The sequence below is a fragment of the Eptatretus burgeri genome, chromosome 2, assembly GCF_056783735.1.
Source record: "Eptatretus burgeri isolate ZD-2024b chromosome 2, Ebu_testis_v1, whole genome shotgun sequence".
Classification (NCBI taxonomy): Eukaryota; Metazoa; Chordata; class Myxini; order Myxiniformes; family Myxinidae; genus Eptatretus; species Eptatretus burgeri.
The window spans coordinates 22,723,950-22,745,962 of record NC_140962.1 but is presented as its reverse complement, the minus strand read 5'-3'; the positions used below and the strand labels follow the sequence as shown (position 1 = coordinate 22,745,962).

Below are 22,013 nucleotides of genomic sequence, written 5' to 3'. Positions count from 1 at the left end.
GAAAAGTAGATGGAGGAAAGGAACGGAAGATCAGTTTTAAAGGGAGGTAGAGGGATGAAAGTAGCATACATCACTCGTATGAGTGGGCAAGTAAGAGCATAATCTTTGTCGTCATTATGTTCAATATTTTAGAAGTTGTTTCATTTTCCAGCTCAAATTTTTTTTTTTGTTGTATTTTTCAAACCTAAACCTCGCTTGTTCAGAGCACGAGTCGGTCTAATCACTTGCTGCCACTCCCGTGCCTTCTTCCCTTCAACAGTCTTCGCTTGCAAACCTGTTCCAGTGTGCATTGCATGCATATTTGTCTCTATTATTGTCTTTTTCTGAACCTTCGTTTCTGACATAATTTGAGGTTGAAGGGTGGTAATGAAACCAGCATGGTAGACATGCCTGGTGTTGGCTTGATGATTAGAGTGGTGGGCTTGAGATCCGAGGGTCCTGAGTTCAAATCCCACTCAGCTGTTGAATTAATACCAGGTGCGGTTAACTTAACCTGTCATCCTTCCGAGATCAGCAAAATGAGTGCCAGCTTGCTGGTATACTGTGTTGGAGTGGTGACCCATCCAAGATTTTGTCCAACAGCTAAGGAGACTGCTTTAGCAGCACCAACGCTCTGCACAGAGTATGGTTCCAATGGATGGATGGATTGTAGACATTGATAAAGTGAAATAAAGAGGTCTTGTTTTTTTGTATAAAGTATCGAAGCTCAAACACAGAATGGATCAGGATGTAACAGAATGAAAGGAACAGTCGAATGAGAGGGTGAGGGGTGGGGCACACCAACAGCAAGGTTGGACTCCTTCATTGCTTACATTTCTTATATTCCTATTCTACATTTGTTACAAACTCATTGGTGCTGCACTACCATATACATCTTTTCACACCTGTTCTCCTTGAACTTTCTGTGTAGTTTTCTTTTTTATATTCAGGTTGGTGGGCAGGGGGGGGGGTGGTATGTGGCAATGCTTTTATAGGCAGCATTTTAAGTCCTATGCCAGTATTTCAAAGTCAACCTCAAATTGTGGACTGACACCACATGTTCATCAATACATGCTTTTGTTGAAAAGTTTTCTTCCCTGAAAGCCTTTTTTTACAATTACATCACCACAACCTCATTTTTCTCACACCCCTGTGATCAAATTATCTCCTGCAGACCCCCAGGAGGTTTGCATTGGAAGACATCCGAGAAAAAGAGACTCCAAGAAACCCCTCTGCAACCCAAACCACCAAACACAGCAAAGGTCTTTTTTCCTGATGTTTTCCAGACTCCAGTTAGGGGTCACCCTGTCCTTCAGGAGACAATTCCCCTACATGTTCCTACTGAGGTCTAGTCATTGGATGTATACTTAAGCACCAAGTAGATATCTCATTAGAAATCAAACCCAGATCTTGACAGTACTAAATGAACTTTCCTGCCACCTTCATTATATAAACATATTATTTGTACATATTAATTTATTATTTTATTGTTGGGGTGAGGGTATTTGTAATCGCTTCAGCCTCTGCATATCTAGTCATAAGATAAAATTTAAGAAAACCTCAAAAACAAGTGGGCTGATTTTGATGAGACATGGCAGGTGGATTCAGCCATGGCCAAGGATGAAACCATTTCATTTTGGTTTGAGTTGTGGAAGTGAAATGTGAAGGTCACAGCAGCTGGTCACTTTCTGCAAAACAACTTTAAAAGGCCAAAACTGAAACTTTTCAATGAATCGAGACAAAACTTGGTGGATATACTGGCCATTATATATATATATATATATATATATATATATATATATATATATATATATATATATATATATATATATATATATATATATATATATATATATATATATATATATATATCACTGGATCATTTATCTAAATCATGGCTTGAGATATAGTATCTCAGTTGAAAAGTAAAATATGCCACGTTTCTTATAATAACATTCCCATGTTACATGCATGTGCATATTATGATTACTACACAAAGCAGTGCTGGTTGTTTGTGGAAGGTCTTGGATTCAAACCATGGTATGTTGTGAGAACTTTTTGTTTTTTGGAACTGCGAGAACTGTTGTCACACCAGTTTCAGTATGTATGCATGTTTGTACTTACATCTGATTATTATCTGTGTTTTGGCAAAACAACTTATAAGAAATGGACAACATAATAATATGCAGTGCTGCAGGGCTTGGGGTTTGTGCGGTAACGAGTACCTCTCTAATTATTATTATTTCTGCATTTGAACAGATGCTCAACATGCAATAAAATTGAAGTGTATTAAAAAATATATTTTTTATTATGATTTGATCTCTTTCCTTATTTATGTGGACTTCTTTACACATCCACCCCCTGCTTGCTCTCCATCCATCTCTCTCTAGGGCAAGGTCAGTTCAGTAAGACTGAGGATTCTAAGAGATGCCAACGGTGAGTTTTATTGCTCCTGGTGTTGGGTGTTGGAAAGGTTTTTACCGGAGAGTGCGCATTGAGGGCCACTGCGTATTTTGTGCAATGTGCTGGGAATTTGATGGATCCAGTTTCACGATGGATCCAGGTTTGTCCCCTGCTATTCTTTCCTCTTGTTGTTTGTTTTATTTTCAGGAATTCAAACATTACCCACTATGCCTTCAAGCAGGACAAAAAACAAGCCTTTCAAACAAGTCCGAGATGCAAAATGCGACACAACTGTGAGCGTCCCAACGTTGTTCATTAATCAATTCATTTTTGTGTGAAAGTCACAGATTCGTTTCCAATTCATGCACTTTGTCACTCAGTGGCAAATCATTTTACAATGAGTTAATTTGCTCATTTATTCTCTCTCATCGTTCAAGTACAGCTTGTTTTGTCATAAGCTCATTTGTTCTCTGAAGTGAGTTACATTTATTACCGAAGACTTGGGGTTTTTTTATGTGGCTGTAAGAAGAAAGATACTAGTTACATGCAAGAGGCGGGAGAGAGAAATGATGCAGTTGGAGGGAGAGACTGATCTGGCTAAACATCATTAAAATCATGTTGCAAGAACACTCACTGTCGCCTAGGTTATGGGTATATGTTCGCTCATGACCGAGGGGAAGAAAGGGTAAAAGGTCAAAGCCATAAATCTCTCGGTGAGAGAAATTAGGGAAAGTGCCGATGTTTCTCATTCATTGTCGTAACCGATCAATCAGATGTCAGTAATTAAGCTGCAGCGTTGTTATGACTTGGCAATGAGAATTGGAAATCATTAGTTAGAGAAGGACTGCCTAATTGTGCCATGGTTATTGGATTAGCTTGGTGTCGCATCCGCGTTTACTTATGTAACAAGAAAGCCAATACGTGTCGATTGAGAATGAGCTACAGTTATGGAGGCTTTTTATCTTTTTTTTTTTTAGTACACTGATGAGTTGGAGTCAAGTGTCCACCATGCGTCAGATGCTGATAGTCAAGCACTGGCTGAAAGATGCCATGCTGCAGTGACCACCTGGGTAATTGCTCAAAAGTGTCAAGCGGCACAAAATCTGGAGAACGTTACAGCATGCCCTCTCGCATGTTCAATCCCAACTGTTGAAGGTAACACCCCCTCACCTCTATCAATACCGCTCACTATCCAAATTATTCATGTCGATGCACTGTTAGCAGGATAGCATAATCCAATCCTTAAGTTTTGTATGTTTATCTTGTTAGTGGCTGTTGGAACTCAGATGGAATCCCTGCCTTCCTATATCAACTTCTCACCTTCTTTGTCCTACCTTGACAGACTGACACTAAAACATCTGCGAAGGTGAGTCTTTCATAATCGGAATTTTATTTTTTCTCCACCAACAGCAAATACAGACGGTCATCGTTGCATCAAATACCTTAAATCAACACCATTCAGGGTAGCTCTTTAACTCTTCTTCAGTGCTCCTCATTTTAGGATATTGAAAAGAATTCCCACAGACAAAGCCATATAAACATTTCCTCACCACTTTGGAAGCCATCATGCGAGTTGGCACTGCTCGGCAATGAAATATATGGAGATCGGTTTTACAGGTTATGTGACACAAGCAATTGTCAGACTTAATACAGACTGCATCCACATGATAAAATTTGTGACAACTTACATAACTATAATATTGGTTACAATTGCAAAACTTTATTGTGGGTTATCATGAAGCTTATGAAAACTGACAGAGGCTTCAGGAAATGTGGTGCGATAAGAATGCGAATAAAGCTAAATGCAAGTGAAACCCCAATGCTATCCAGCACCGAACAGCTCACAATCTCTTTATAATTTTCCAATGATTGGACGAGAATGCCTCATATGCATCGTTTCAGACAAAATTAATATTTTAATAAATGTGTCACCCCCTCAGGTATTTTCACCTGTTCACAAATTAATGTTAGTGACACAAAGACCAACGTTTCATTTTGTGTATGAAAGTATTTGACATTCCCAGACTGTGCAAAATTAGTTTTGTGTCAATCATTGGTTTTGTCAAGATATGCTTGAAAGTGTCAGTCTCCCTGGTTGTCTTTCAGAATCCGTGTCTGGTATTTAATTAGGCAGATTGGTTTGGTCTGCAGTCCACGATATTTCTTAATGACTGATCCAGTGTCTCCTCATCTCCAGCAATAGGCAGTAGCTAGGACTCGTTTTTCAGCAATCTCTCTCTCTATTATTAGGTCATACATTCCTGCCTCATGCAATCCTACCCAATATCTTATCGCTGAGACAACAATTCATGTGGAAAAGCAATTGCCAGGAAGCAGCTTGCTTTTTCGTCCTGGAACGCCAACCCAATGGGAACCCGCAGTCTCTCCGCAAAGTCATAACTCTTGTTTCCAGAATTAAGCATGAGGCCCCACCTGTGGTTCAAACTCAAAGGTCTTTCACAATCCATAAAACTTGGTGGCAGTTGGTCAACTCCCGGGTAATGTGGTGGCTTATTGGTGAGGATATTTGACTAGTATCTTAGGGGTTGTGGGTTCAAATGCAGCTGAGGGTTAAAGTAATACGGATTTGGATTCTAAGGTTTACGACTAAAATTAACTCAACTTGCTAGAGGGTGTAGTGAAGCCAGTAGAGGACACAATAAAACCCCTCGCTGGCTAGTGGCTGCTCGTTGCATTATTTCCTGGGGGTGCGGCTGTGCCGCTGATGTAGTGTCGTCTATTACCAGTACACTGGATCTCATTTCATCGACCTCTGAAGAATGACAGGCTGAATCAACCCCACCTGGTGTTAATTCAATGGAGGGAAAGGGGCTCAAACTCAAGAGCCTAAGATCTTAAGCCAGCCAACTTAACCTTTAAGCCAACACCAGGCTTTCAATGATAAACTCCAAGGAGACAGTTTGGAGCCCATAAGAGGCAGTGTAGAGCAATGGAGTGTGGGTGTGATAGAGACCATGGGGTGCAGTGTTGAGGAGATCATGGGGTCGGTTAGTGGAGACCACAGGGTGCAGGGACAGAGTAGAGACAGGGTGTAATATGGGGGAGAACAGGGGGATGGTAGTTGAGACGGTCAGAAAGAGTTGGAGAATGTTTAGCCCCTCACTACAACTTGAGCCAAGGGAGGAAATGGTTGTGTGCCTGGGAGCAGTGGAGGCTAATGTGGTCGAGTACTCACGGGTACAGAAGGAGCAGCTCGAAGACAGCACTAAGTATGTCAACCTGACGGAGAGATGCGACCGTCTGGAAGGGTACGCGGTCTTCACCACGTATGTGACCACATTCACTCATGGTGAAGAGGAGGAGTTTAGCCAGGTAAAGGGTTCCTGAGTTAAAGCTGTTCCCAGGAATGTGGGAGGACAAATGCTGCCAGCAAGAGCATTGGAGACAGATGAGTTAGTTAGATGGTAGGTGGAGCAGGACCTCACAGAAATGGACGGTGCTGACCTGGGCTTGGCTGTGAGAGCCAAGGAGAGGTGGGGGCTGACGCCAGCAACTGTGGCAGCTTTGGGCTTGGCAGAGGTTGAGGAGGAAAGTAGGTGGCTGGTGCAGATAGTTGTGTCAGCCCCACGAGTCAAAGTGGAAAGTCGGGGTTAGCATGCACAACCGCGTCAGCTCCGAGAACCATGGAGGAAAGGTGGGGGGAGGTCCCATTGACAGTAGTATCACGCCCAGGGCCCACCAAGTAGCAAAAGCATCACCAGAGGGGCCAAGAGCAAACTGCAGCTGAGAACAATGGCAGGGTCCAGTGCTGCTGTAGGCCCCAGTAGGTGACAATAATTGTGACAGCATTGGACTAATGGGTGTTGGGCTGTTCGGGTGAGTCGAGGGAACATCGGGCGAATAAAATTTTACATTCAAATTATATGGAACAATTGGCATTTTAGAGAATTTTACATAAATTTGGGAAAACTGTACAAAATCTTAGAGACATTTTGTGGAAACTTAACATGGGGAATTGGCATTTCAATTGGGATGAGTGGAGTGTGATTGTAAGATGTATTGATGTGTGAGCATGGGAAAAATGTGGAATGAGTGCACCAAATTTTAGGTGTGCATGGTGCAGTGAGTGTGTTGTGAGGAATTTTGAGAGAAGCACCCCCTGCTTAAAGGAGCCACCAGTTGGAAGTCGGCCAGATAGAGGGTTGAAATGTTTGGAAAATGGAAGCTGCAAAGTATAGTGCCTTCAGAAAGTATTCACTCCCCTTGACTTTTTCACATTTTGTTGTGTTACAGCTTGAATTTAAAATGTCATCGATCGACACATAATACCCCATAGTGGAATATTTTAAAGACATTTTTACGAATTAATTAAAAATGAAAAGCTGAAATGTCTTGAGTCAACAAGGGTTCGACCCCTTTGCAATGACACTCCAAACTGAGCTCAGGTGCATCCAATTTCTTTTGAGCATCCCTGAGATGTCTCCATAACTCGACTGAAGTCCACCAGTGGCCAATTCAATTGATTGGACATGATTTAGAAAGAAACACACCTTTCTATATGAGATCCCACAGTTGACAGTACATGTCAGACCAGAAACTCAACCATGAAGTCCAAGGAACTGTCCCGAGAACTCCAAGATAGAATTGTGAGGGAGCATAGATCTGAGGAAGGGTATAAAACAATTTCTAGAGTGTTGAAAGTTCCCAAGAGCACAGTGAGCTCCATCATTGGGAAGGGGAAATAATATGGAACTACCCACACTCTTCCTTGAGCTGGCTGTCTGACCAAACTGGTCAACCGGGCAAGAGGGACCTTGGTCAGGGAGGTGACCAAGAACCCAAGCACTACTCTGAAAGAACTACAGAGTTCCTTGGCTGAAATGGGAGAACCTACCAGAAGGACAACAATCTCTGCAGCACTTCACAAATCTAGGCTTTATGGGGGAGTGGCCAGATGGAAGCCACTCCTGAGAAAAAGGCATATGACAGCATACCTGGAATTTGCAAAAAGGCACGTGAAAGATTGAGACCATGAGGCAATGGATTCTGTGGTCTGATGAGATGTAAATTGAACTCTTTGGCCTGAATGCAAATCACGATGTCTGGTGGAAACCAAGCACAGCTTATCGCCCATCCAACACCATCCCGACTGTGAAGCATGTTGGTGGCAGCATCATGATATGGGGATGCTTTTCAGCGGCAGCAGCTGGGAGACTTGTAATGATAGAGGGAACAATGAATCGAGACAAATACAGAGAAATCCTTGAGGAGAACCTGCTTCAGAGTGCAAAAGACCTAAGACTGTGGTGAATATTTACGTTCCAACAGCACAATGACTCCAAGCAAGCAGCCAAAGCAACTCTCGAATGGCTTCAGAATAAGAACATGAAAGTCCTTGAGTGATCCAGCCAAAGCCCAGACTGTTATCCCATTGAGAATTTTTGGAATGACTTAAAGATTGTTGGACACCGACGCTCCCCATCCAACTTGACAGAGCTTGAGCAAATTCGCAAGATAGAATTGGAGAAAATCCCCAAATCCAGATGTGCAAAGCCGATACAGACATACCCAAGAAGACTCGAAGCTGTAATCACTGTCAAAGGCGATTCTACAAAGTATTGACTCAGGGGGTTGAATACTTATGTAAACAAGATATTTCTGGATTTTATTTTCAATAAATTGGTAAAAATTTCTAAAAACATGTTTTCACTTTATCATTATGGGGAATTTTGTTGACATCGGTGACAATTCTTTTTTTAATTCAATCCATTTTAAATTCAGACTGGAGCACAACAAAATGTTTTTAAAAAGCTGTGGTATGTGAACACTTTCTGTAGGTACTGCATACCCATATTAACCTTACCTAAACAAATTTGCTCTTACTTGCAGGTTATTGTACGTTTCCTCCCTTCCATCTTTTCTATTTGTTCATTCCCTTGCTTCTTGTGTCCTACAGCGATTACTGCACTTACCCCACTGTCTATATGTTACCTTTTTACTTCATCACCTCGCTCTTCCATCAGCCCAGATGTAGGACATTATACAAAAAATAAGACCGTGTATCCTGAAGCTCACCGAGATCAGGAGCAACAATCACTTAAACCTCCTGCAGACCCCCTTAGACCCTGACCTTTTTTTTTAATGCCATGAACAAACTTTGGTACATCATAGGTGGTAAAGGTTGTGGTCAAGTTTCATCGAAATCGTGTGTGTAGTTTTGGAGAAGAAAGCAAATACCTTTTTGGGGGGGGTGGGGGGGGTCAACCCCCACTCCCATAAACCTCCTTTTATGAGCACAGATTTTGATGCGGTTGAGACACCTTCATGAAGCATCAGATATGAAGCTTGTGGCCAAATTTCATCAAAATAGTGTTTGATTCAAACAATAATGACTGAAGTGTTTACGGACTGACTGGCTCACTCACTCACTCACTCACTCACTCACTCACTCACTCCTTCATCTACGAGCACTGCTCAATTGCGTAAGCTCACCAGACTAAAGTCCAGGTGAGATAAAAACGAACAACATGAAACGATGTAAAGATAAAATTGTCGCAACGTACTCAGACCAAACCATCAGTTTTTCCCATCTACTTTCAAACAGTTTATCCGATTATCATGAAAGTTTGGGGGATTAATGGTATTGTGGTTGGTGATAAAATAATGAATAATTGGATTATAGTGATTTTTAAGCAAAATGAAAACCGAACATCTGTGCCCATAAATTCAGAATGGCTTTGCCTTTCCAGGAATGACTGAAAACTTTTAGAACGTTTTATTTTTTTAAGAAAACTATATTATTCACTCCATCACTGGCAAAATGACAATGGCAATCTCAATATCTGTGATCATAAAGCGATCACCAAGGGTAAGCCTCCCCTGGCTTAACCTTGGCTCATGATCCAATGATGGCATATTTTGGTCGGACCACCATATGACCTTGACCTTCAGGATTTTCAGGATAAAGTGTAAATTTATAAAATGTGTCCCCATCGACAATATAGACATAAAACTCAACATCATGGAAATTGGAGAAAAATTATTCAGATTATGATCAAAAAGGTGTTTTTGTTAATTAGGTCACAATCCGAAAAAAGTAGGTTAAGGACACTAATCAAATATCAGACGCACAACTTAATTGCAGGTCCACTATTATGATGCAAGAATACCTTGGAATGCCAAACAGTCTTTGAGATTCCACATTGGCAAAATTGAGCAATGACAGAAAATGTGTAATTTTTTTCAGACCGCCATTTGACCTTGACCTTGACCTTTAACTCAGAGGGGTATGATATAAATTAAAGAAACAAACCTTGCTCTAGACCACTGTTCTTCATTGCATGGCCTGTGAGCCACTGGAGGCCTCTGTTGGCTGAAAGTGCAACCCCTGACGTGCGGCCAGTAATACACAAATGTGAAAACACACCATCATAATCCACCATAAATGCTATCAAATTGACCCAATGGTTTCAAATGAATGTTCCAACACGAAGCATAAAATTAACATTACTACCTATTAACTATAATTAACAAATTAACATTAGTAGATGCCTGGTGTTTGTTTGATGGTTAGGGTGGCGGGTTTTGGATCCTCAGGTCATGAGTTCAAATCCCGCTCAGCTGTTGAATTAATTCCAGGTGGGGTTAACTCGGCCTGTCATCCTTCCGGGGTCGGCAAAATGAGTGCCAGCATGCTGGTATACTGTGGCGGAGTGGCGACCCGTCCAGGATTTTGTCCAACAGCCAAGGAGACTGCTTTTAAGCAGCACCAACGCTCTGCACAGAGTATGGTCCCAATCTCCTCCTACATCAGTAGATGACAGGATACAAACAATTATACCTGCAGCCCAGTTAACCACAATGAAGAAGAGTTTGTGGAGGCGGGGCCTATTAGCAGGTATTATGGAGTCCTGCAGGCAGTGTGGAGCTCTCACACTCATGTCTTATCAGCAAAAGTGGGCCCTTTCTAAAAAGAGCGAAGGTCACTGGTCTAGGCTATCTGGAGAGGGCAATCTCATTCCGATTGGACAAACCTTAGTTGAGTTATGGTGAAAAATGTTAAAATGTCTATAACTGGGTGATGACAAATGTCAGGGTCAAAAATTTTTTAGAGGTCAACCCCACGTACTTTCTATTCCCATTATTGATGTTAAATCTCATTCCGAAAGTCCCAGCTGGCTCCGAGATACAGCTCAGAAATTGATACAGCTCATAAATTTGGAGTGCAAGAAGAAAAAATAACAATGATAATAATAACAAGCCGGGAGGTGACGATGGTTCGCGGGCATTATTGAGGAAGCCCTACCGTAAAAACCTATCTCTTCCGTCAAAATTGACCAAATCAAATCGGATTTTTTTTTTATATGTTGTACTTATGGACATTACACACAGCTTCTAGGAAATGAAATTGTGAGAAAAAAATTAAAATAAATAAAAAGTTCAAGTGGGCGTGGCTCCACCCACAATGGGCGTGGGACGCCCCTCATACAAAAAGACACAACTTGACCATGATATCGAGCTTGTGTCCAAGTTTCATCAAGATCGCATCAAACGTCACGGAGCTATGCTCTGGGGAGAGTCACAAACAGACAGACAGACACAACGAAAATAGTGGTCACTGCTGGTGCCCGCGAACAATTATTCTAAATGGTAATTTAGTACTCCTTGGGGTTGAAGAAACTCTGTGGGACCATTAAAAATGGGGGCACTAATTGTAGAAATAAACCCAACAGCAGCAATAAGCCTTCCCCTATACAAGGGGGAGGCTTAATTAGGTGGCTGTGACATTTTCTCCACAAATGATGATGTCTAAAATAAATTTAAAAAGTTTGACAATGAGTTGTTGATTTGCTTGCAGAGAGTCAATGAGCTGGAATTGGCCATCGAGTCATAACCAAAGAAAAGAGTCAGAATCAAAGGAAACACCCCAAAAAGGTGAGATTATTTTGTGCTGTGTGTGTGCTGCTGCGCTTTTAAAATTGTGACTATTCATCGTTCATGCATGGTCTGTAATGTGTATAACACCTCTGTGCACTGCTCCTTTGGGTGGAAATCAGGTCCCTTCCCACCCCCGTCCAACTGTTTCCCATACCCATTTGCCATGTTTTAATCATTTCTCTCCCATTACTCACTACCCTCACTTTAATTCCTTCCTGATACCTTCTGTTTAATAAAAATGCAAAACGACGCAAAGATGATCCTTCTTCTTCTTCATCCCCTATCTCTCCATCTTTTCATAGGGTAATTTTAAAATGTGCAATCTTCCCACACACTTGATTCCAAACACCCTTCTCCCAGTCTGCTTTCCATTATCCCCCTCTCTCCATCTCTGGATGATTCAAACACGTTCCTCATCCACCAGCCTGTTCAGAAAGCACTGTCTTCTTTCATGTCTTTAATAATCATCGCTATCCAAATCCTGATGTATGTCATCTCACCACCCTTGGAATGCTTAAATCCAACCCTTTTTTACACTGCATGTGGGACGATGGAGACAAACTCCCTCATGTCAGTTCCCTCCCCCACATCTTCACACCCGGGTTTCCCTAAACCCACTTCAGACTCCTCCATCCCTGTTTGGAATTCACCAATCATCTGCCCATCCACCCCAAGCCCCTCCCCATCCTTGCTCCCCCAGAGTCCCGGCCCCTCTCTTCTCCCCCCAGCGTCCCGGCCCCTCTCTTCTCCCCGCAGCGTCCCGGCCCATGTCTTCTCCCCCAGCGTCCCAGCCCCTCTCTTCTCCCCCCAGCGTCCCAGCCCCTCTCTTCTCCCCCCAGCGTCCCGGCCTCTCTCTTCTCCCCCCAGCATCACGGCCCCACTCTTCTCCCCCCAGTGTCCCGGCCCCTCTCTTCTCCCCCCAGCATCACGGCCCCACTCTTCTCCCCCCAGTGTCCCAGCCCCTCTCTTCGACCTCCAGCATCCCGGCCCCTCTCTTCTACCCCCAGCGTCCAGTCCCCTCTCTTCTCCCCCTCCCCCCCAGTGTCTCACCCCCTTTAAGTTTCCACAGCATCCCAACTGATCACTCCCTGCTTCCCCCAGCATCCTGCCTGCCCCCTCCTTGCTTCCCCAGCGTCCTGCCTGCCCCCTCCTCGCTTCCCCAGCGTCCTGCCTGCCCTCTCCTCGCTTCGCCAGCGTCCTGCCCGCTCTCTCCCCACTTCTCAATCTATGCTACCGCATGGTAAACCTCACAATTTCTGCCAAACAGAATCCTTCCTCCTTCATGATGTCCTTGATTACTCTGTGTCTCTTCCTGGGTATTGTCTTTTCTAATTCGACAGGCCTAAGCCCCGTTCTGGTGGTGGAGTTGCAGCATGTCAAAAACTCCATTCCCACTGTCCATGTACTACCCTTCCACAGCTTTTAACCCTCAGGAATAACTTTGGCTGCACTTTCCCTTCCGCAATCACCTCCTGTTTGTTTGTGTGCTAAACCATCTACCAAACAGGGATGACTATTAATATCTCCCTCTCTGCCAATATGGACCATCGTATAACCAGCCATCCCAACTCTCTTTTCCTCATATGCGGTGATTTCAACCGTCACCATGCCAATTCTCTGGGTATTGGTAACTCTTCAACCAGCCATGGCATTGCAGCAAAGGATTCCATGGGTCTCACCCAATCAGTAAATTTTCTGACTGATTTCTTCTCATGGTACATCCTCCCTTCTTGACTTGTTCATGACGAATTTTCCTACAAATGTCTCCTGTTCCTCTTCTGCTCCATTGGGTTCATCTGATCATGTGCTTGCGAGAGTCAACATCTCTTTAACTATTATCAGAGAGTTGCCTCAGTGCCGAAGTCTGGAAATTCACTCAAGCTGACTTGTGGAGACTGCAAGCTGCCCTCTCATGTCAAGAGTGGTCCTTCATTTGCACCTTTCCTGATATCAATACTGCCTAGGAATCCTTCCATGCAAGCTTGCTTTCCTTTATGTACAGATTTATAACATCTTGTCTGCAGTTATCATCCTTATCCTCTCACCCACGGAACACATAATCCTGTTGTGATGTTGCATTCAAACAAATTGCCTTCTCTTCCTGGAAAGTAAATCCGACCAAAGGCAACCTCAGATCATTCCACAAAGCACGGAACAAGTTTGTGTGCACTCTCAGGGAGGCCAGAAAACAACATCTGGCCAAGCTCAAGGCTGAACTCTCAAACCTGTTTCCTTATTCAAAGACCTGGTGGTGCCTTGTCAAGTCTGTTTCTGATGTATGGCCTCCCTCCATCCCTTCCCTCATGTCACATGGCACCACAGCTGACTGCTCTCTTGAAGACCGAATGCCTCAATTTTGTGTTTGCTTCCAAATGCGGTGTACTCAATGACTCACTCCCAAAACCTACCCTTCCCTCTTGTTCCCAACTGCTCATGGATACTGTCTTTCCTGCTTGAGAAGGTGAAGATGTTTCTAGCAAACGTCGACTCCGATTCTGCAATCGGCCCAGACGGTATGAGTGCATGTGTTCTAAAAACCTGCTCTGCTCATCCTCTTTCTGCTCTGTTCAACCATTCTCTCTGGGTCAGGTTCCATATACCTGAAACTTGGCCAACATCACTGCAATCCACAAACATGGTACAAAACTAATCCTCTCAACTATGGGCATATTTTCTTGCTTCCAATTATAAACAAGGTCATGACATCACATCCTTACTTCTCTTTTTTTTTCAACAAATTCATCTCAGATCATCAGTTCGGTTTCAGACCCAATCATGCTTCTACTTCCAACAATGGATGGTAGTCCTCAATGTCATGCATGAGATCAGGGCCATCTCTCTGGACGTTTGATACAGTCTGGTAGCTCTTAATGGGATCCTCTCATCTTCTTCCCCCTGTCAAGGCTGGAGTGCCTCAAGGCAATGTCTTTGGCTCAGTCTTGTTCCTAATCTTCATCAATGATCTTTCTGATTCCCTGGAAAATCCTGCCTATCTCATGCTGAAGATTTTACCCTCCACCATCTCATCTCTCATCCTTCAAACAGGCAGGAAGCAGCCTCTTCCCCCAAACCCCCCCTCTGCAGACCTTGATAGAATCAGCAGCTGCTCCAATACTCCGAATGTCTTTCATCCACAACAAATCCCACACACTCACCCTGTCTCTTCGAAAGGACTGTCTGGAAAACCCTCCCGTCTGCTTCCTAAACAAACCACTTGAAGAGGTTAAGTCACTCAAACTTTTAGGCCTCACCATCAGCCATGATCTTTCTTGGACAGACCACATTTCTAAGATGGCCTCCAAAGCCAGCTGCTGACTGTACATTCTTCGTCATGAAAGGCCTTGCCTTGGCAAATCTGAACTTTGGACAACTTACAAGGCAAGCAGTACTCCCTTTCGGCTGGTGCCCTGCCTCGTACCTTGCCCTTTTTGATCTCGTGGAATGCAAGGCCCTCAAAATAATTGTGGTCTCCAAAGACAAAGCTGCGTGTCTTGGCCTACCGCTTTTGCATTGCAGAGGGGTTGGTGGCCTCTGTATTCTATTGCCTCCTTTTTGGTCTCGCACCCTTTGTCCTTTCTTGGCTCTGTCCCTTCCAGGTTTCTGTTGGTCTGCCAGTAACCCTCTTCTTGTTAAACTCCCAAAATCCAGACTCACTGTTCACCTCCACTCATTTATTCCTCCATTCTGTAGCCTGTGGAACCAACTTCCCATCTGTTCAGCCCCATTTTTCCCTCCAGGGCTTCGAGACAGCTGTTCACCACAATCTCCCCCATTCAAACTCGTGCTCTCTCTTTTACCCCAAATTACTCCATTCCCAACCACTCCCTTTTTCCAGGTTATTGTGATTTTTCCTTCCTGTCCCTCACCCATTTTAGTTTCTTCATTGTCAGTTGGTTTGTTCCTTTTCTATTTCAGCCCCACCTTCCCCCATCTTCCTGTGTTTCATGCAGATTGTTCACCCCCACGTTTCCTTCTCCCTTACTCTTGATCTCACTCTCAATTATACTCTACCGTTGGTGTTTCCTCCCTTCCATTTTGTTTTCTTCCATTCTGCTCTCGCTCTTCCACGAGCCTCGGATCGTGTACACAATTTTTTTGTTCTCATTTCTGCAAGTTTGTTGCCCCCAAAACCATTCACGTTTCAGAGTACAGTAGAAGTTTTGAGAAAATGCACAGATTACCCTCCATTTTCTCTTGCTCTGCAATATTAATAGACGATTTGGCAACACAACGACAGTCATTTAATAAATCTCATTTTCGTTGGTCCAACTCACCGCCGTGAATCCTTAACGAGCCGAAATGTGTTGGGCATTTCGGTGGGAGGGGTTGGGCTCGGTTGCAAAATGGCTTTTTAAACTATTTTATCTTCCTTGAAGCAATCGAGGACAAAACAATCCATGAGGATTCTTTAAATCTCCTTTTGACGGACTAATGGTCATGCAAGAGCTGTAATTGTTTGAGGTCTTTTCTGAAACCCCACCTTTGAGTGGTTCCCCATGTTTGCCTTTAACTGATATATCTCTGCCCACGGAATAATGCTGTGTATGATGGAAATTGTTCCATCAATCCCTGTCAAGTGACATTGCATTGCATCAACATGTGACGACGAATCGGTATTTTCTGCAACGTTGATGGTGTTGCATCAGTCCCTGTGGATGTCATAATCAGAGGAAGCAAGTTATATCGCAGCAAAGATCAGATCAAATTGTAATTGTCTGTGTCATCACTACTGATATGCTGGGCTAACAACAAACTGCATTTGTGTGCATTTACAGCTGAGAAAGGAAGAAGAGATGCAAAGGCCTTCAGCTGAACCGTTTCATGGAAACAAAGGAGCACACGACGACGAGCAGCATGATGATAACGAAAATGTTAACCTGTCATATTTGATGGATAAATGCAATGGATAGGAATGTAAAGCTCAGAGAACGACATATCAATAAAACATTTATTCTTACCATGTGTTCACATTCCAAAACACCTGCATTTCCACGTATATCGGTGTGAGTGCACATTTAGGGTAAACTGGTACAAGTGTGCAAATCATGCTCAATTTGTAAGAACAAATAACGGAAAGGATATATTTTGGCAAAAGGAGAGAAAATGGATGTTCAGAATCGGGCAGATGCTGAGTCATCTTCTTCACACCTCCAATCGCCAGAGGAAAACATATCCCCGAGCCTGCTTGGCTGCCTTTCTGTCCCACTACCATTCTTACTCCTTTCTGTCATCTATCTGTCCCTTTTTCATCCTCGCAACTGGCTCGACTCCATATCTGGCACAGGGAAATCTAAAGTAAACCCGTTTTAGGTTTGCAATGAAGAAGTGATAAGAGAAAGCTACCACAAAGGAATGAAGATTAGATTCGACTGCAAAGTACACTCTTGATTGAATGGATGTACAAAGGAGAAACGAGCAGTGCAAAAGAAGAAAAAAATAAACTGGGATTCCATTGACCAAAACTACTGCAGTATATGACTAGACATAAATTGGATTTTAATTTCAGGGAAGTGATTTAATGGGATTAAAAAGTAAAGTTTAGCGGGGGAAGAAAGCAACTCTGAGTGTGTGGGGAAAGAGGACTGGAGGAGAACAGATGTAGTGTGAGTGGGAGGACACGGTGAGTGTAGGACAGTGTTCTCGAAACGTTCGTCCCTGACTAAGGGGTGGGAGGGGGGGAGGTGGGGGGGGGGTAAAAGAAGTGTAAAATCCACACTCAGCTGAAGGTCGAAAGAGACTCAGCCAATTAGCTGCATTTCGATGAAATTAAACATTCGAGTCTCAGGGGCTGTTGGGCTTCTTTCTTTTTTTAACCAGTTTCTGCTCTTCTCTGCACCTTTCCAAAACCCGTTTCATTTTCCTTTCATGCCATCGAGTTATATTAGCAATTATAGCTCACACCAGGAAGCTTCAGCTCTGCTTTGGACCAAATGCATACACACACATAACGAAAATCAACAAGGTTCCACCAAATATATCAAGAGTTACTTGTTGGTCTGGGGGGGGGGGGGGGCTCTTCGCATCAGGCATGGCAGGGAAATGAGCAGGAGAGCGTTTGATCGCACCATGGACAGCTGATAAAGGGCTCACTATTAAGAGAAGAGTGGGAGATGCATACCTTAGAGGCACAAGATTGTTTGTTGGATTGATGAACAGGCAATCGATTGTTGGATACAAACCACAACATGATCAGTTGTAAAATACTGTTGTCTGTTTACGTGTTCCTGGATTACAGCTCCTACTAAATTTCTTATTTTGCTGGCAGAGGGAAGCCTGCATGTATTTGGAGTTCACTTGTCTGACTGTGCTTATGTTTTTTGATGCAAGCACATTCAAAAAGACTGCCGGTCCTATCTCCATGGTACAACCACATGCAAACATCTCACAAATATGGGCCTTTTGCACATCGTCTTCTTCAAGGCCTAGTGTTACAGGATTAACAACTAGAAAACTGCCTAGACGTATCTGGAAGAAATACTGCCTGACTACCACTTCAAACAGATGGGTGAGATCAATTCAGAGGAAGCGTACTCACTTTTTAAGTTTCCTCATCAGAGTTTGATTCCTGACGGAATACAAGCATGATCGAAACTGTCGGTTTGGTGCCTTGCACAGTGTGTTGCGTGGTAGAGTACTCCATCGTGTCAACTAGCAGAGTACACGCCCGATGGGCGACCTTGTTCCAAGCATGCAACAGGTTCTTCTGACGCAAACCTTTATTTTGGCAGTGTATAGGCAATTGAAAGATCTGTGTCGGCAAAAAAACCCAAAAAACCCAGGTTATGTAGACGAAGCAAGAACATACCTCCTGCTTATAATTCAAAACACCTCACAGCACTGGAAAACGTGGGGACAGGAATACTGTAATGTAAATGGGGAGAAGTGTAATACCCTCCCCCACCTGGAGGTGGCGCTACATGATGCACATTTACATAGAGAATTTGCATCCCCTCCCCAACACACCAGCAAATATAAAAACACACCTTTTCACCAATTGAGGTGATGCTGATCTTCTGTAGCAAATCTGGATGTAATTGGCCGACAACTGCATGAGTAGCGCGACAAACAAACAAACACACAAACACCGGTCCGTGAATTATAGTGAGAATAAGAGAAGAAAATTACCCCCGTGTGGGGGTGACGGTCATCTCTATAATGTTTTTTACTATCATAATCAATGAACCGTTGCCAGATATCTCCTAAAATGACCGACTAGATAGGTTTTGAAAATGGTGACTTTCACAACTTTCGTGACTTGGACCCTGACCTCGAATCCGGGAAAAAAATATGTCGTTGGGTATCTAATCACTCATCGACCTCTACCCACACACCAAATTTCATCAAGATCGGAAGTAAAGTTTTCTTTGTACCGGGAGGTGTTTTTGACCATCTTCCAGGTTATGTGGCGGCCAAACGGGATGGAAATTCAAAAATCTGTCCGGTTAGATACAAGATAATAGTTTTACTATCATAATCAATAAACAGTTGCCGAATATCTTGTAGAATGGCAGACTAGATAGGTTTTAAAAATGGCGATTTTTATAACTTACGTGACCTCGTGACCTTGACCCTGACCTTGAACCCGGACAAAAGTTATATTGTTGTGCAACACTCATCGACCTCTACCCACATACTAAGTTTCATCAAGATCGGAAAGAAAAATTGTTGACGGACGGACGTACGGACGGACATTTGGTCTGGCTTTATTAGGTCATCTCGGTAGAGATGACCTAAAAAGGGGAAATAATGGTGAATTTAACGTTCCATCCTTATTTACTTTTAAGATTGTTCTTAACAAACAGGGACAGGAAGAATGCAGGCATGATAGGCCGAATGGCCTTCTCATGCCCCCAAAGTTCCCTGTGTATCTTTGTGCAACGTTGTTAAAAAAGGGAAGAAATGGGGAGGGGAGGACAGAGAGTTGGGGGTGGAGTGCATGGAGTTGGAAGAGGGAGATTGAGACGTTGGGAAGGGGGGAGGGGGGGATTGAGGACTTGGGGTTTTGGAGCAGTTGAGGACTTGAAGAAGAAAGGGGGAGGGGATGACAGAGTTGGGTTGGGGGATGCTGGGGTAGAGAGGGGACAGAGCTGGCATCAAGGGGTTTGAGGCGTTTGGGAGGAGCAGAGAGAGGAGTGAGTTGAGAGGAGAGGGGGGGGGATGGTTGAGGACTTGGGATCGTGTGTATTGGGGGTTGGGGACATGAGGTCACATTTTACATAATGCAGAATTTCCATGGTACCCAGATAGTCTTGTTGGGTCCATTGGGTCTTTCGGTTCTGCATCGTATTTAAGGGTCTTTTGGTTCCTCGGGGTCTTTTGGGTTGTTTGGATCCTCGGGATCTTTTGGGTTGTTTGAGTCCACGGGGTCTTTTGAATCCTCGGGGAGGAGGGGAGGGGTCTTTTGGGTCCTCTGGGTACTTTAGGTTGAGTATTTCAGGTTACAATTGTGGCTGGCGTCAAGTTAACTTTCCAACCAATGGGTGAAAAGCGGACATACATACATAATCACAAACACTTGCTACATTATATTTGGATTACCAAAACATTAGCTATAGTCATTACCAAATTCGAAATTTCTGCTGATAATACCTGGAGGGAGGACAGGTACTAACATCAAAAGTCTCTAAATGTCAATATGATGCCCCACTGACCTCCAATCAAAGGACAGACACAATCAGCAGTTTTTCTCGACTTCCTTTCCTCACCACTCCATTTCTTCAACACGACTCTACCTCAGACGAACTGCCACTTGGCTTCAATCCGCACTTCTGCCTTTCAACTTCGCTGACCTGATAACCTCCCCCCACTACTGCCAAAACTTCACTTCCCTTTATCTTTCACACCCCTCTATACCCATCCCTTATGCTAACCACTCCCACCACTTTCCTTTCATGCCTGTGCTGCTCCTCCCCATCTATTCATCCCACCTATCTCACCCTCCTCTTCCTCGCATTAGATCAAAATGCCACGAATAGAATAAGCAAATCATTGCTATTACACAGAATAATGGTCAGAATATTCAGCTAAAATATATATGACATCAATGAAGTGCACTATTCAGTAGTTTCCCTCATGTGACGTTATAATTGCCAAGTAATCACGAGTGACCATTTCTAAGCTTGACAGCTATGATGCTAATTTGGGTTTGCAATTAGTACAATTAGACATGGAGAGATGGTCCGTGGGAGGCCACATGTGCCTCAAATCCGCCCGGCACGTCTTTGTGTGTGAGATCGCCATCACTGTTGAGGACTAGGAACCCCTTTATCCCCACCCACCACCTGTGGTCATTCAGGGGCAACAAGGACAGACTCACCTTCACCTCTATCGATGCAACTTTTGCCCATTGTTAGCATGACCTTGCAAGAATGCTTTTTGGTCTGATTGAGTATCTCCAAATTGAAGGCGTTTGGTTTTCTATGTCGGAAAAAATCCATTTCTTGATGATCACAAAACAAAGTTAAAAAGCTATATATATATTACTCCATCGATTTTCATTTCCTGTGCCATGAGCACAAGTCTAGCTAATTGGACAGACAGAGGTACAAAAAAAAGATACATTTCCAAACAAAAAGGAAGAAAAACGGAAGGAATTAATGAAGGAGAGAACAAATGGGTATGTTTGGGAAAAAATAATGAAACCCATTATTTTCCACCAAAAAAAACCCCTTTGTTATCTTTTGAGAAAACACAACAGAAATCTTGAGAGAACAACAAACTACTGGCTTCATGAAAAAAAAAATAGAATTGATGTGAAAATGAAATCAAAAGCCAGAATTTCACATTCATATCTTCAAATTATGTTTAGAAATCTAAAATAATGATTAGTATCAAAGTACGAGTATCGAGAAAGCAAACAGTTTGTGCCTTATTTGGATTTTTCAAGACAACTCTCAATCTGCAAGAAGTGAAAACCAAAAGGAAAAACAATGTGCATTGATGGGCAAGATTCCTGCCAACATGCATCAGGTACCACTTGAAAGATATCTGCCAATATGCATCAGGTACCACTTGGAAGATTCCTGCCAATATGGAACAGGTACCACTTGAAAGATTCCTGCCAATATGTAACAGAAACCACTTAGAAGATTAATGCTAATATGCATGACGTACCACTTGGAATTTTCCTGCTAATATGCATCAGGAACCACTTGAAATTTTCCTGCTCATATGCATCACACACACTTGGAATATTCCCGCCAATATGCATCAGGTACCACTTGGAATTTTCCTGCTAATATGCATCAGGTATAACTTGGAATTTTCCTGCAAATATGCATCAGGTACCACTTGGAATTTTCCTGCCAATATGCATCACACACCACTTGGAATTTTCCTGCTAATATGCATCAGGTACCTCTTAAAAGATTCCTGCCAATATGCATAAGCACCACTTGGAAGATTCCTGCCAATATGTAACAGGTACCACATGGAAGATTCTTGCCAATATGCATGACGTACCACTTGGAATTTTCCTGCTAATATGCATCAGGTACCACTTGGAAGTTTCCTGCCAATGTGCATCACGTACCACTTGGAATTTTCCTGCTAATATGTATCAGGTACCACTTGGAATTTTCCTGCTAATATGCATCATGTACCACTTGGAATCTTCCTGCCAATATGCATCACGTACCACTTGGAATTTTCCTGCTAATATGTATCAGGTACCACTTGGAAGATTTCTGCGAAACAAAACTTGGGTCATTGTTCAGTTAAAAGGTTAATATTTG

The 22,013-nt window shown here is 43.1% G+C and overlaps 1 protein-coding gene and 1 long non-coding RNA gene across 5 annotated transcripts in view; one reads left to right on the top strand and one right to left on the bottom strand.

The window, feature by feature from the left end:
- The window catches only part of LOC147031591 (uncharacterized), a 98,140-nt gene extending 81,903 nt beyond the window's left edge, over positions 1-16,237 (top strand). For all 4 annotated transcript variants that reach the window (XM_085865778.1, XM_085865767.1, XM_085865749.1 and 1 more), the window contains exons 4-10: positions 1,154-1,241; positions 2,370-2,415; positions 2,590-2,675; positions 3,360-3,537; positions 3,652-3,748; positions 11,201-11,277; positions 16,056-16,237. In XM_085865778.1, the coding sequence (XP_085721904.1) occupies positions 1,154-1,241; positions 2,370-2,415; positions 2,590-2,675; positions 3,360-3,537; positions 3,652-3,748; positions 11,201-11,277; positions 16,056-16,093 (610 nt within the window). In that variant the 3' untranslated portion in view covers positions 16,094-16,237. The remainder of the gene's footprint in view (positions 1-1,153; positions 1,242-2,369; positions 2,416-2,589; positions 2,676-3,359; positions 3,538-3,651; positions 3,749-11,200; positions 11,278-16,055) is intronic.
- Positions 16,238-17,494: 1,257 nt separating this feature from the next.
- On the bottom strand, positions 17,495-20,060 carry LOC147031590 (uncharacterized). Its single transcript, XR_015051869.1, has 3 exons — positions 19,932-20,060; positions 18,264-18,325; positions 17,495-18,028 (listed from the first exon to the last, which is right to left on the bottom strand). It is a non-coding gene; the product is annotated as an uncharacterized LOC147031590 (long non-coding RNA).
- Between the last annotated feature and the right edge of the window lie 1,953 nt (positions 20,061-22,013).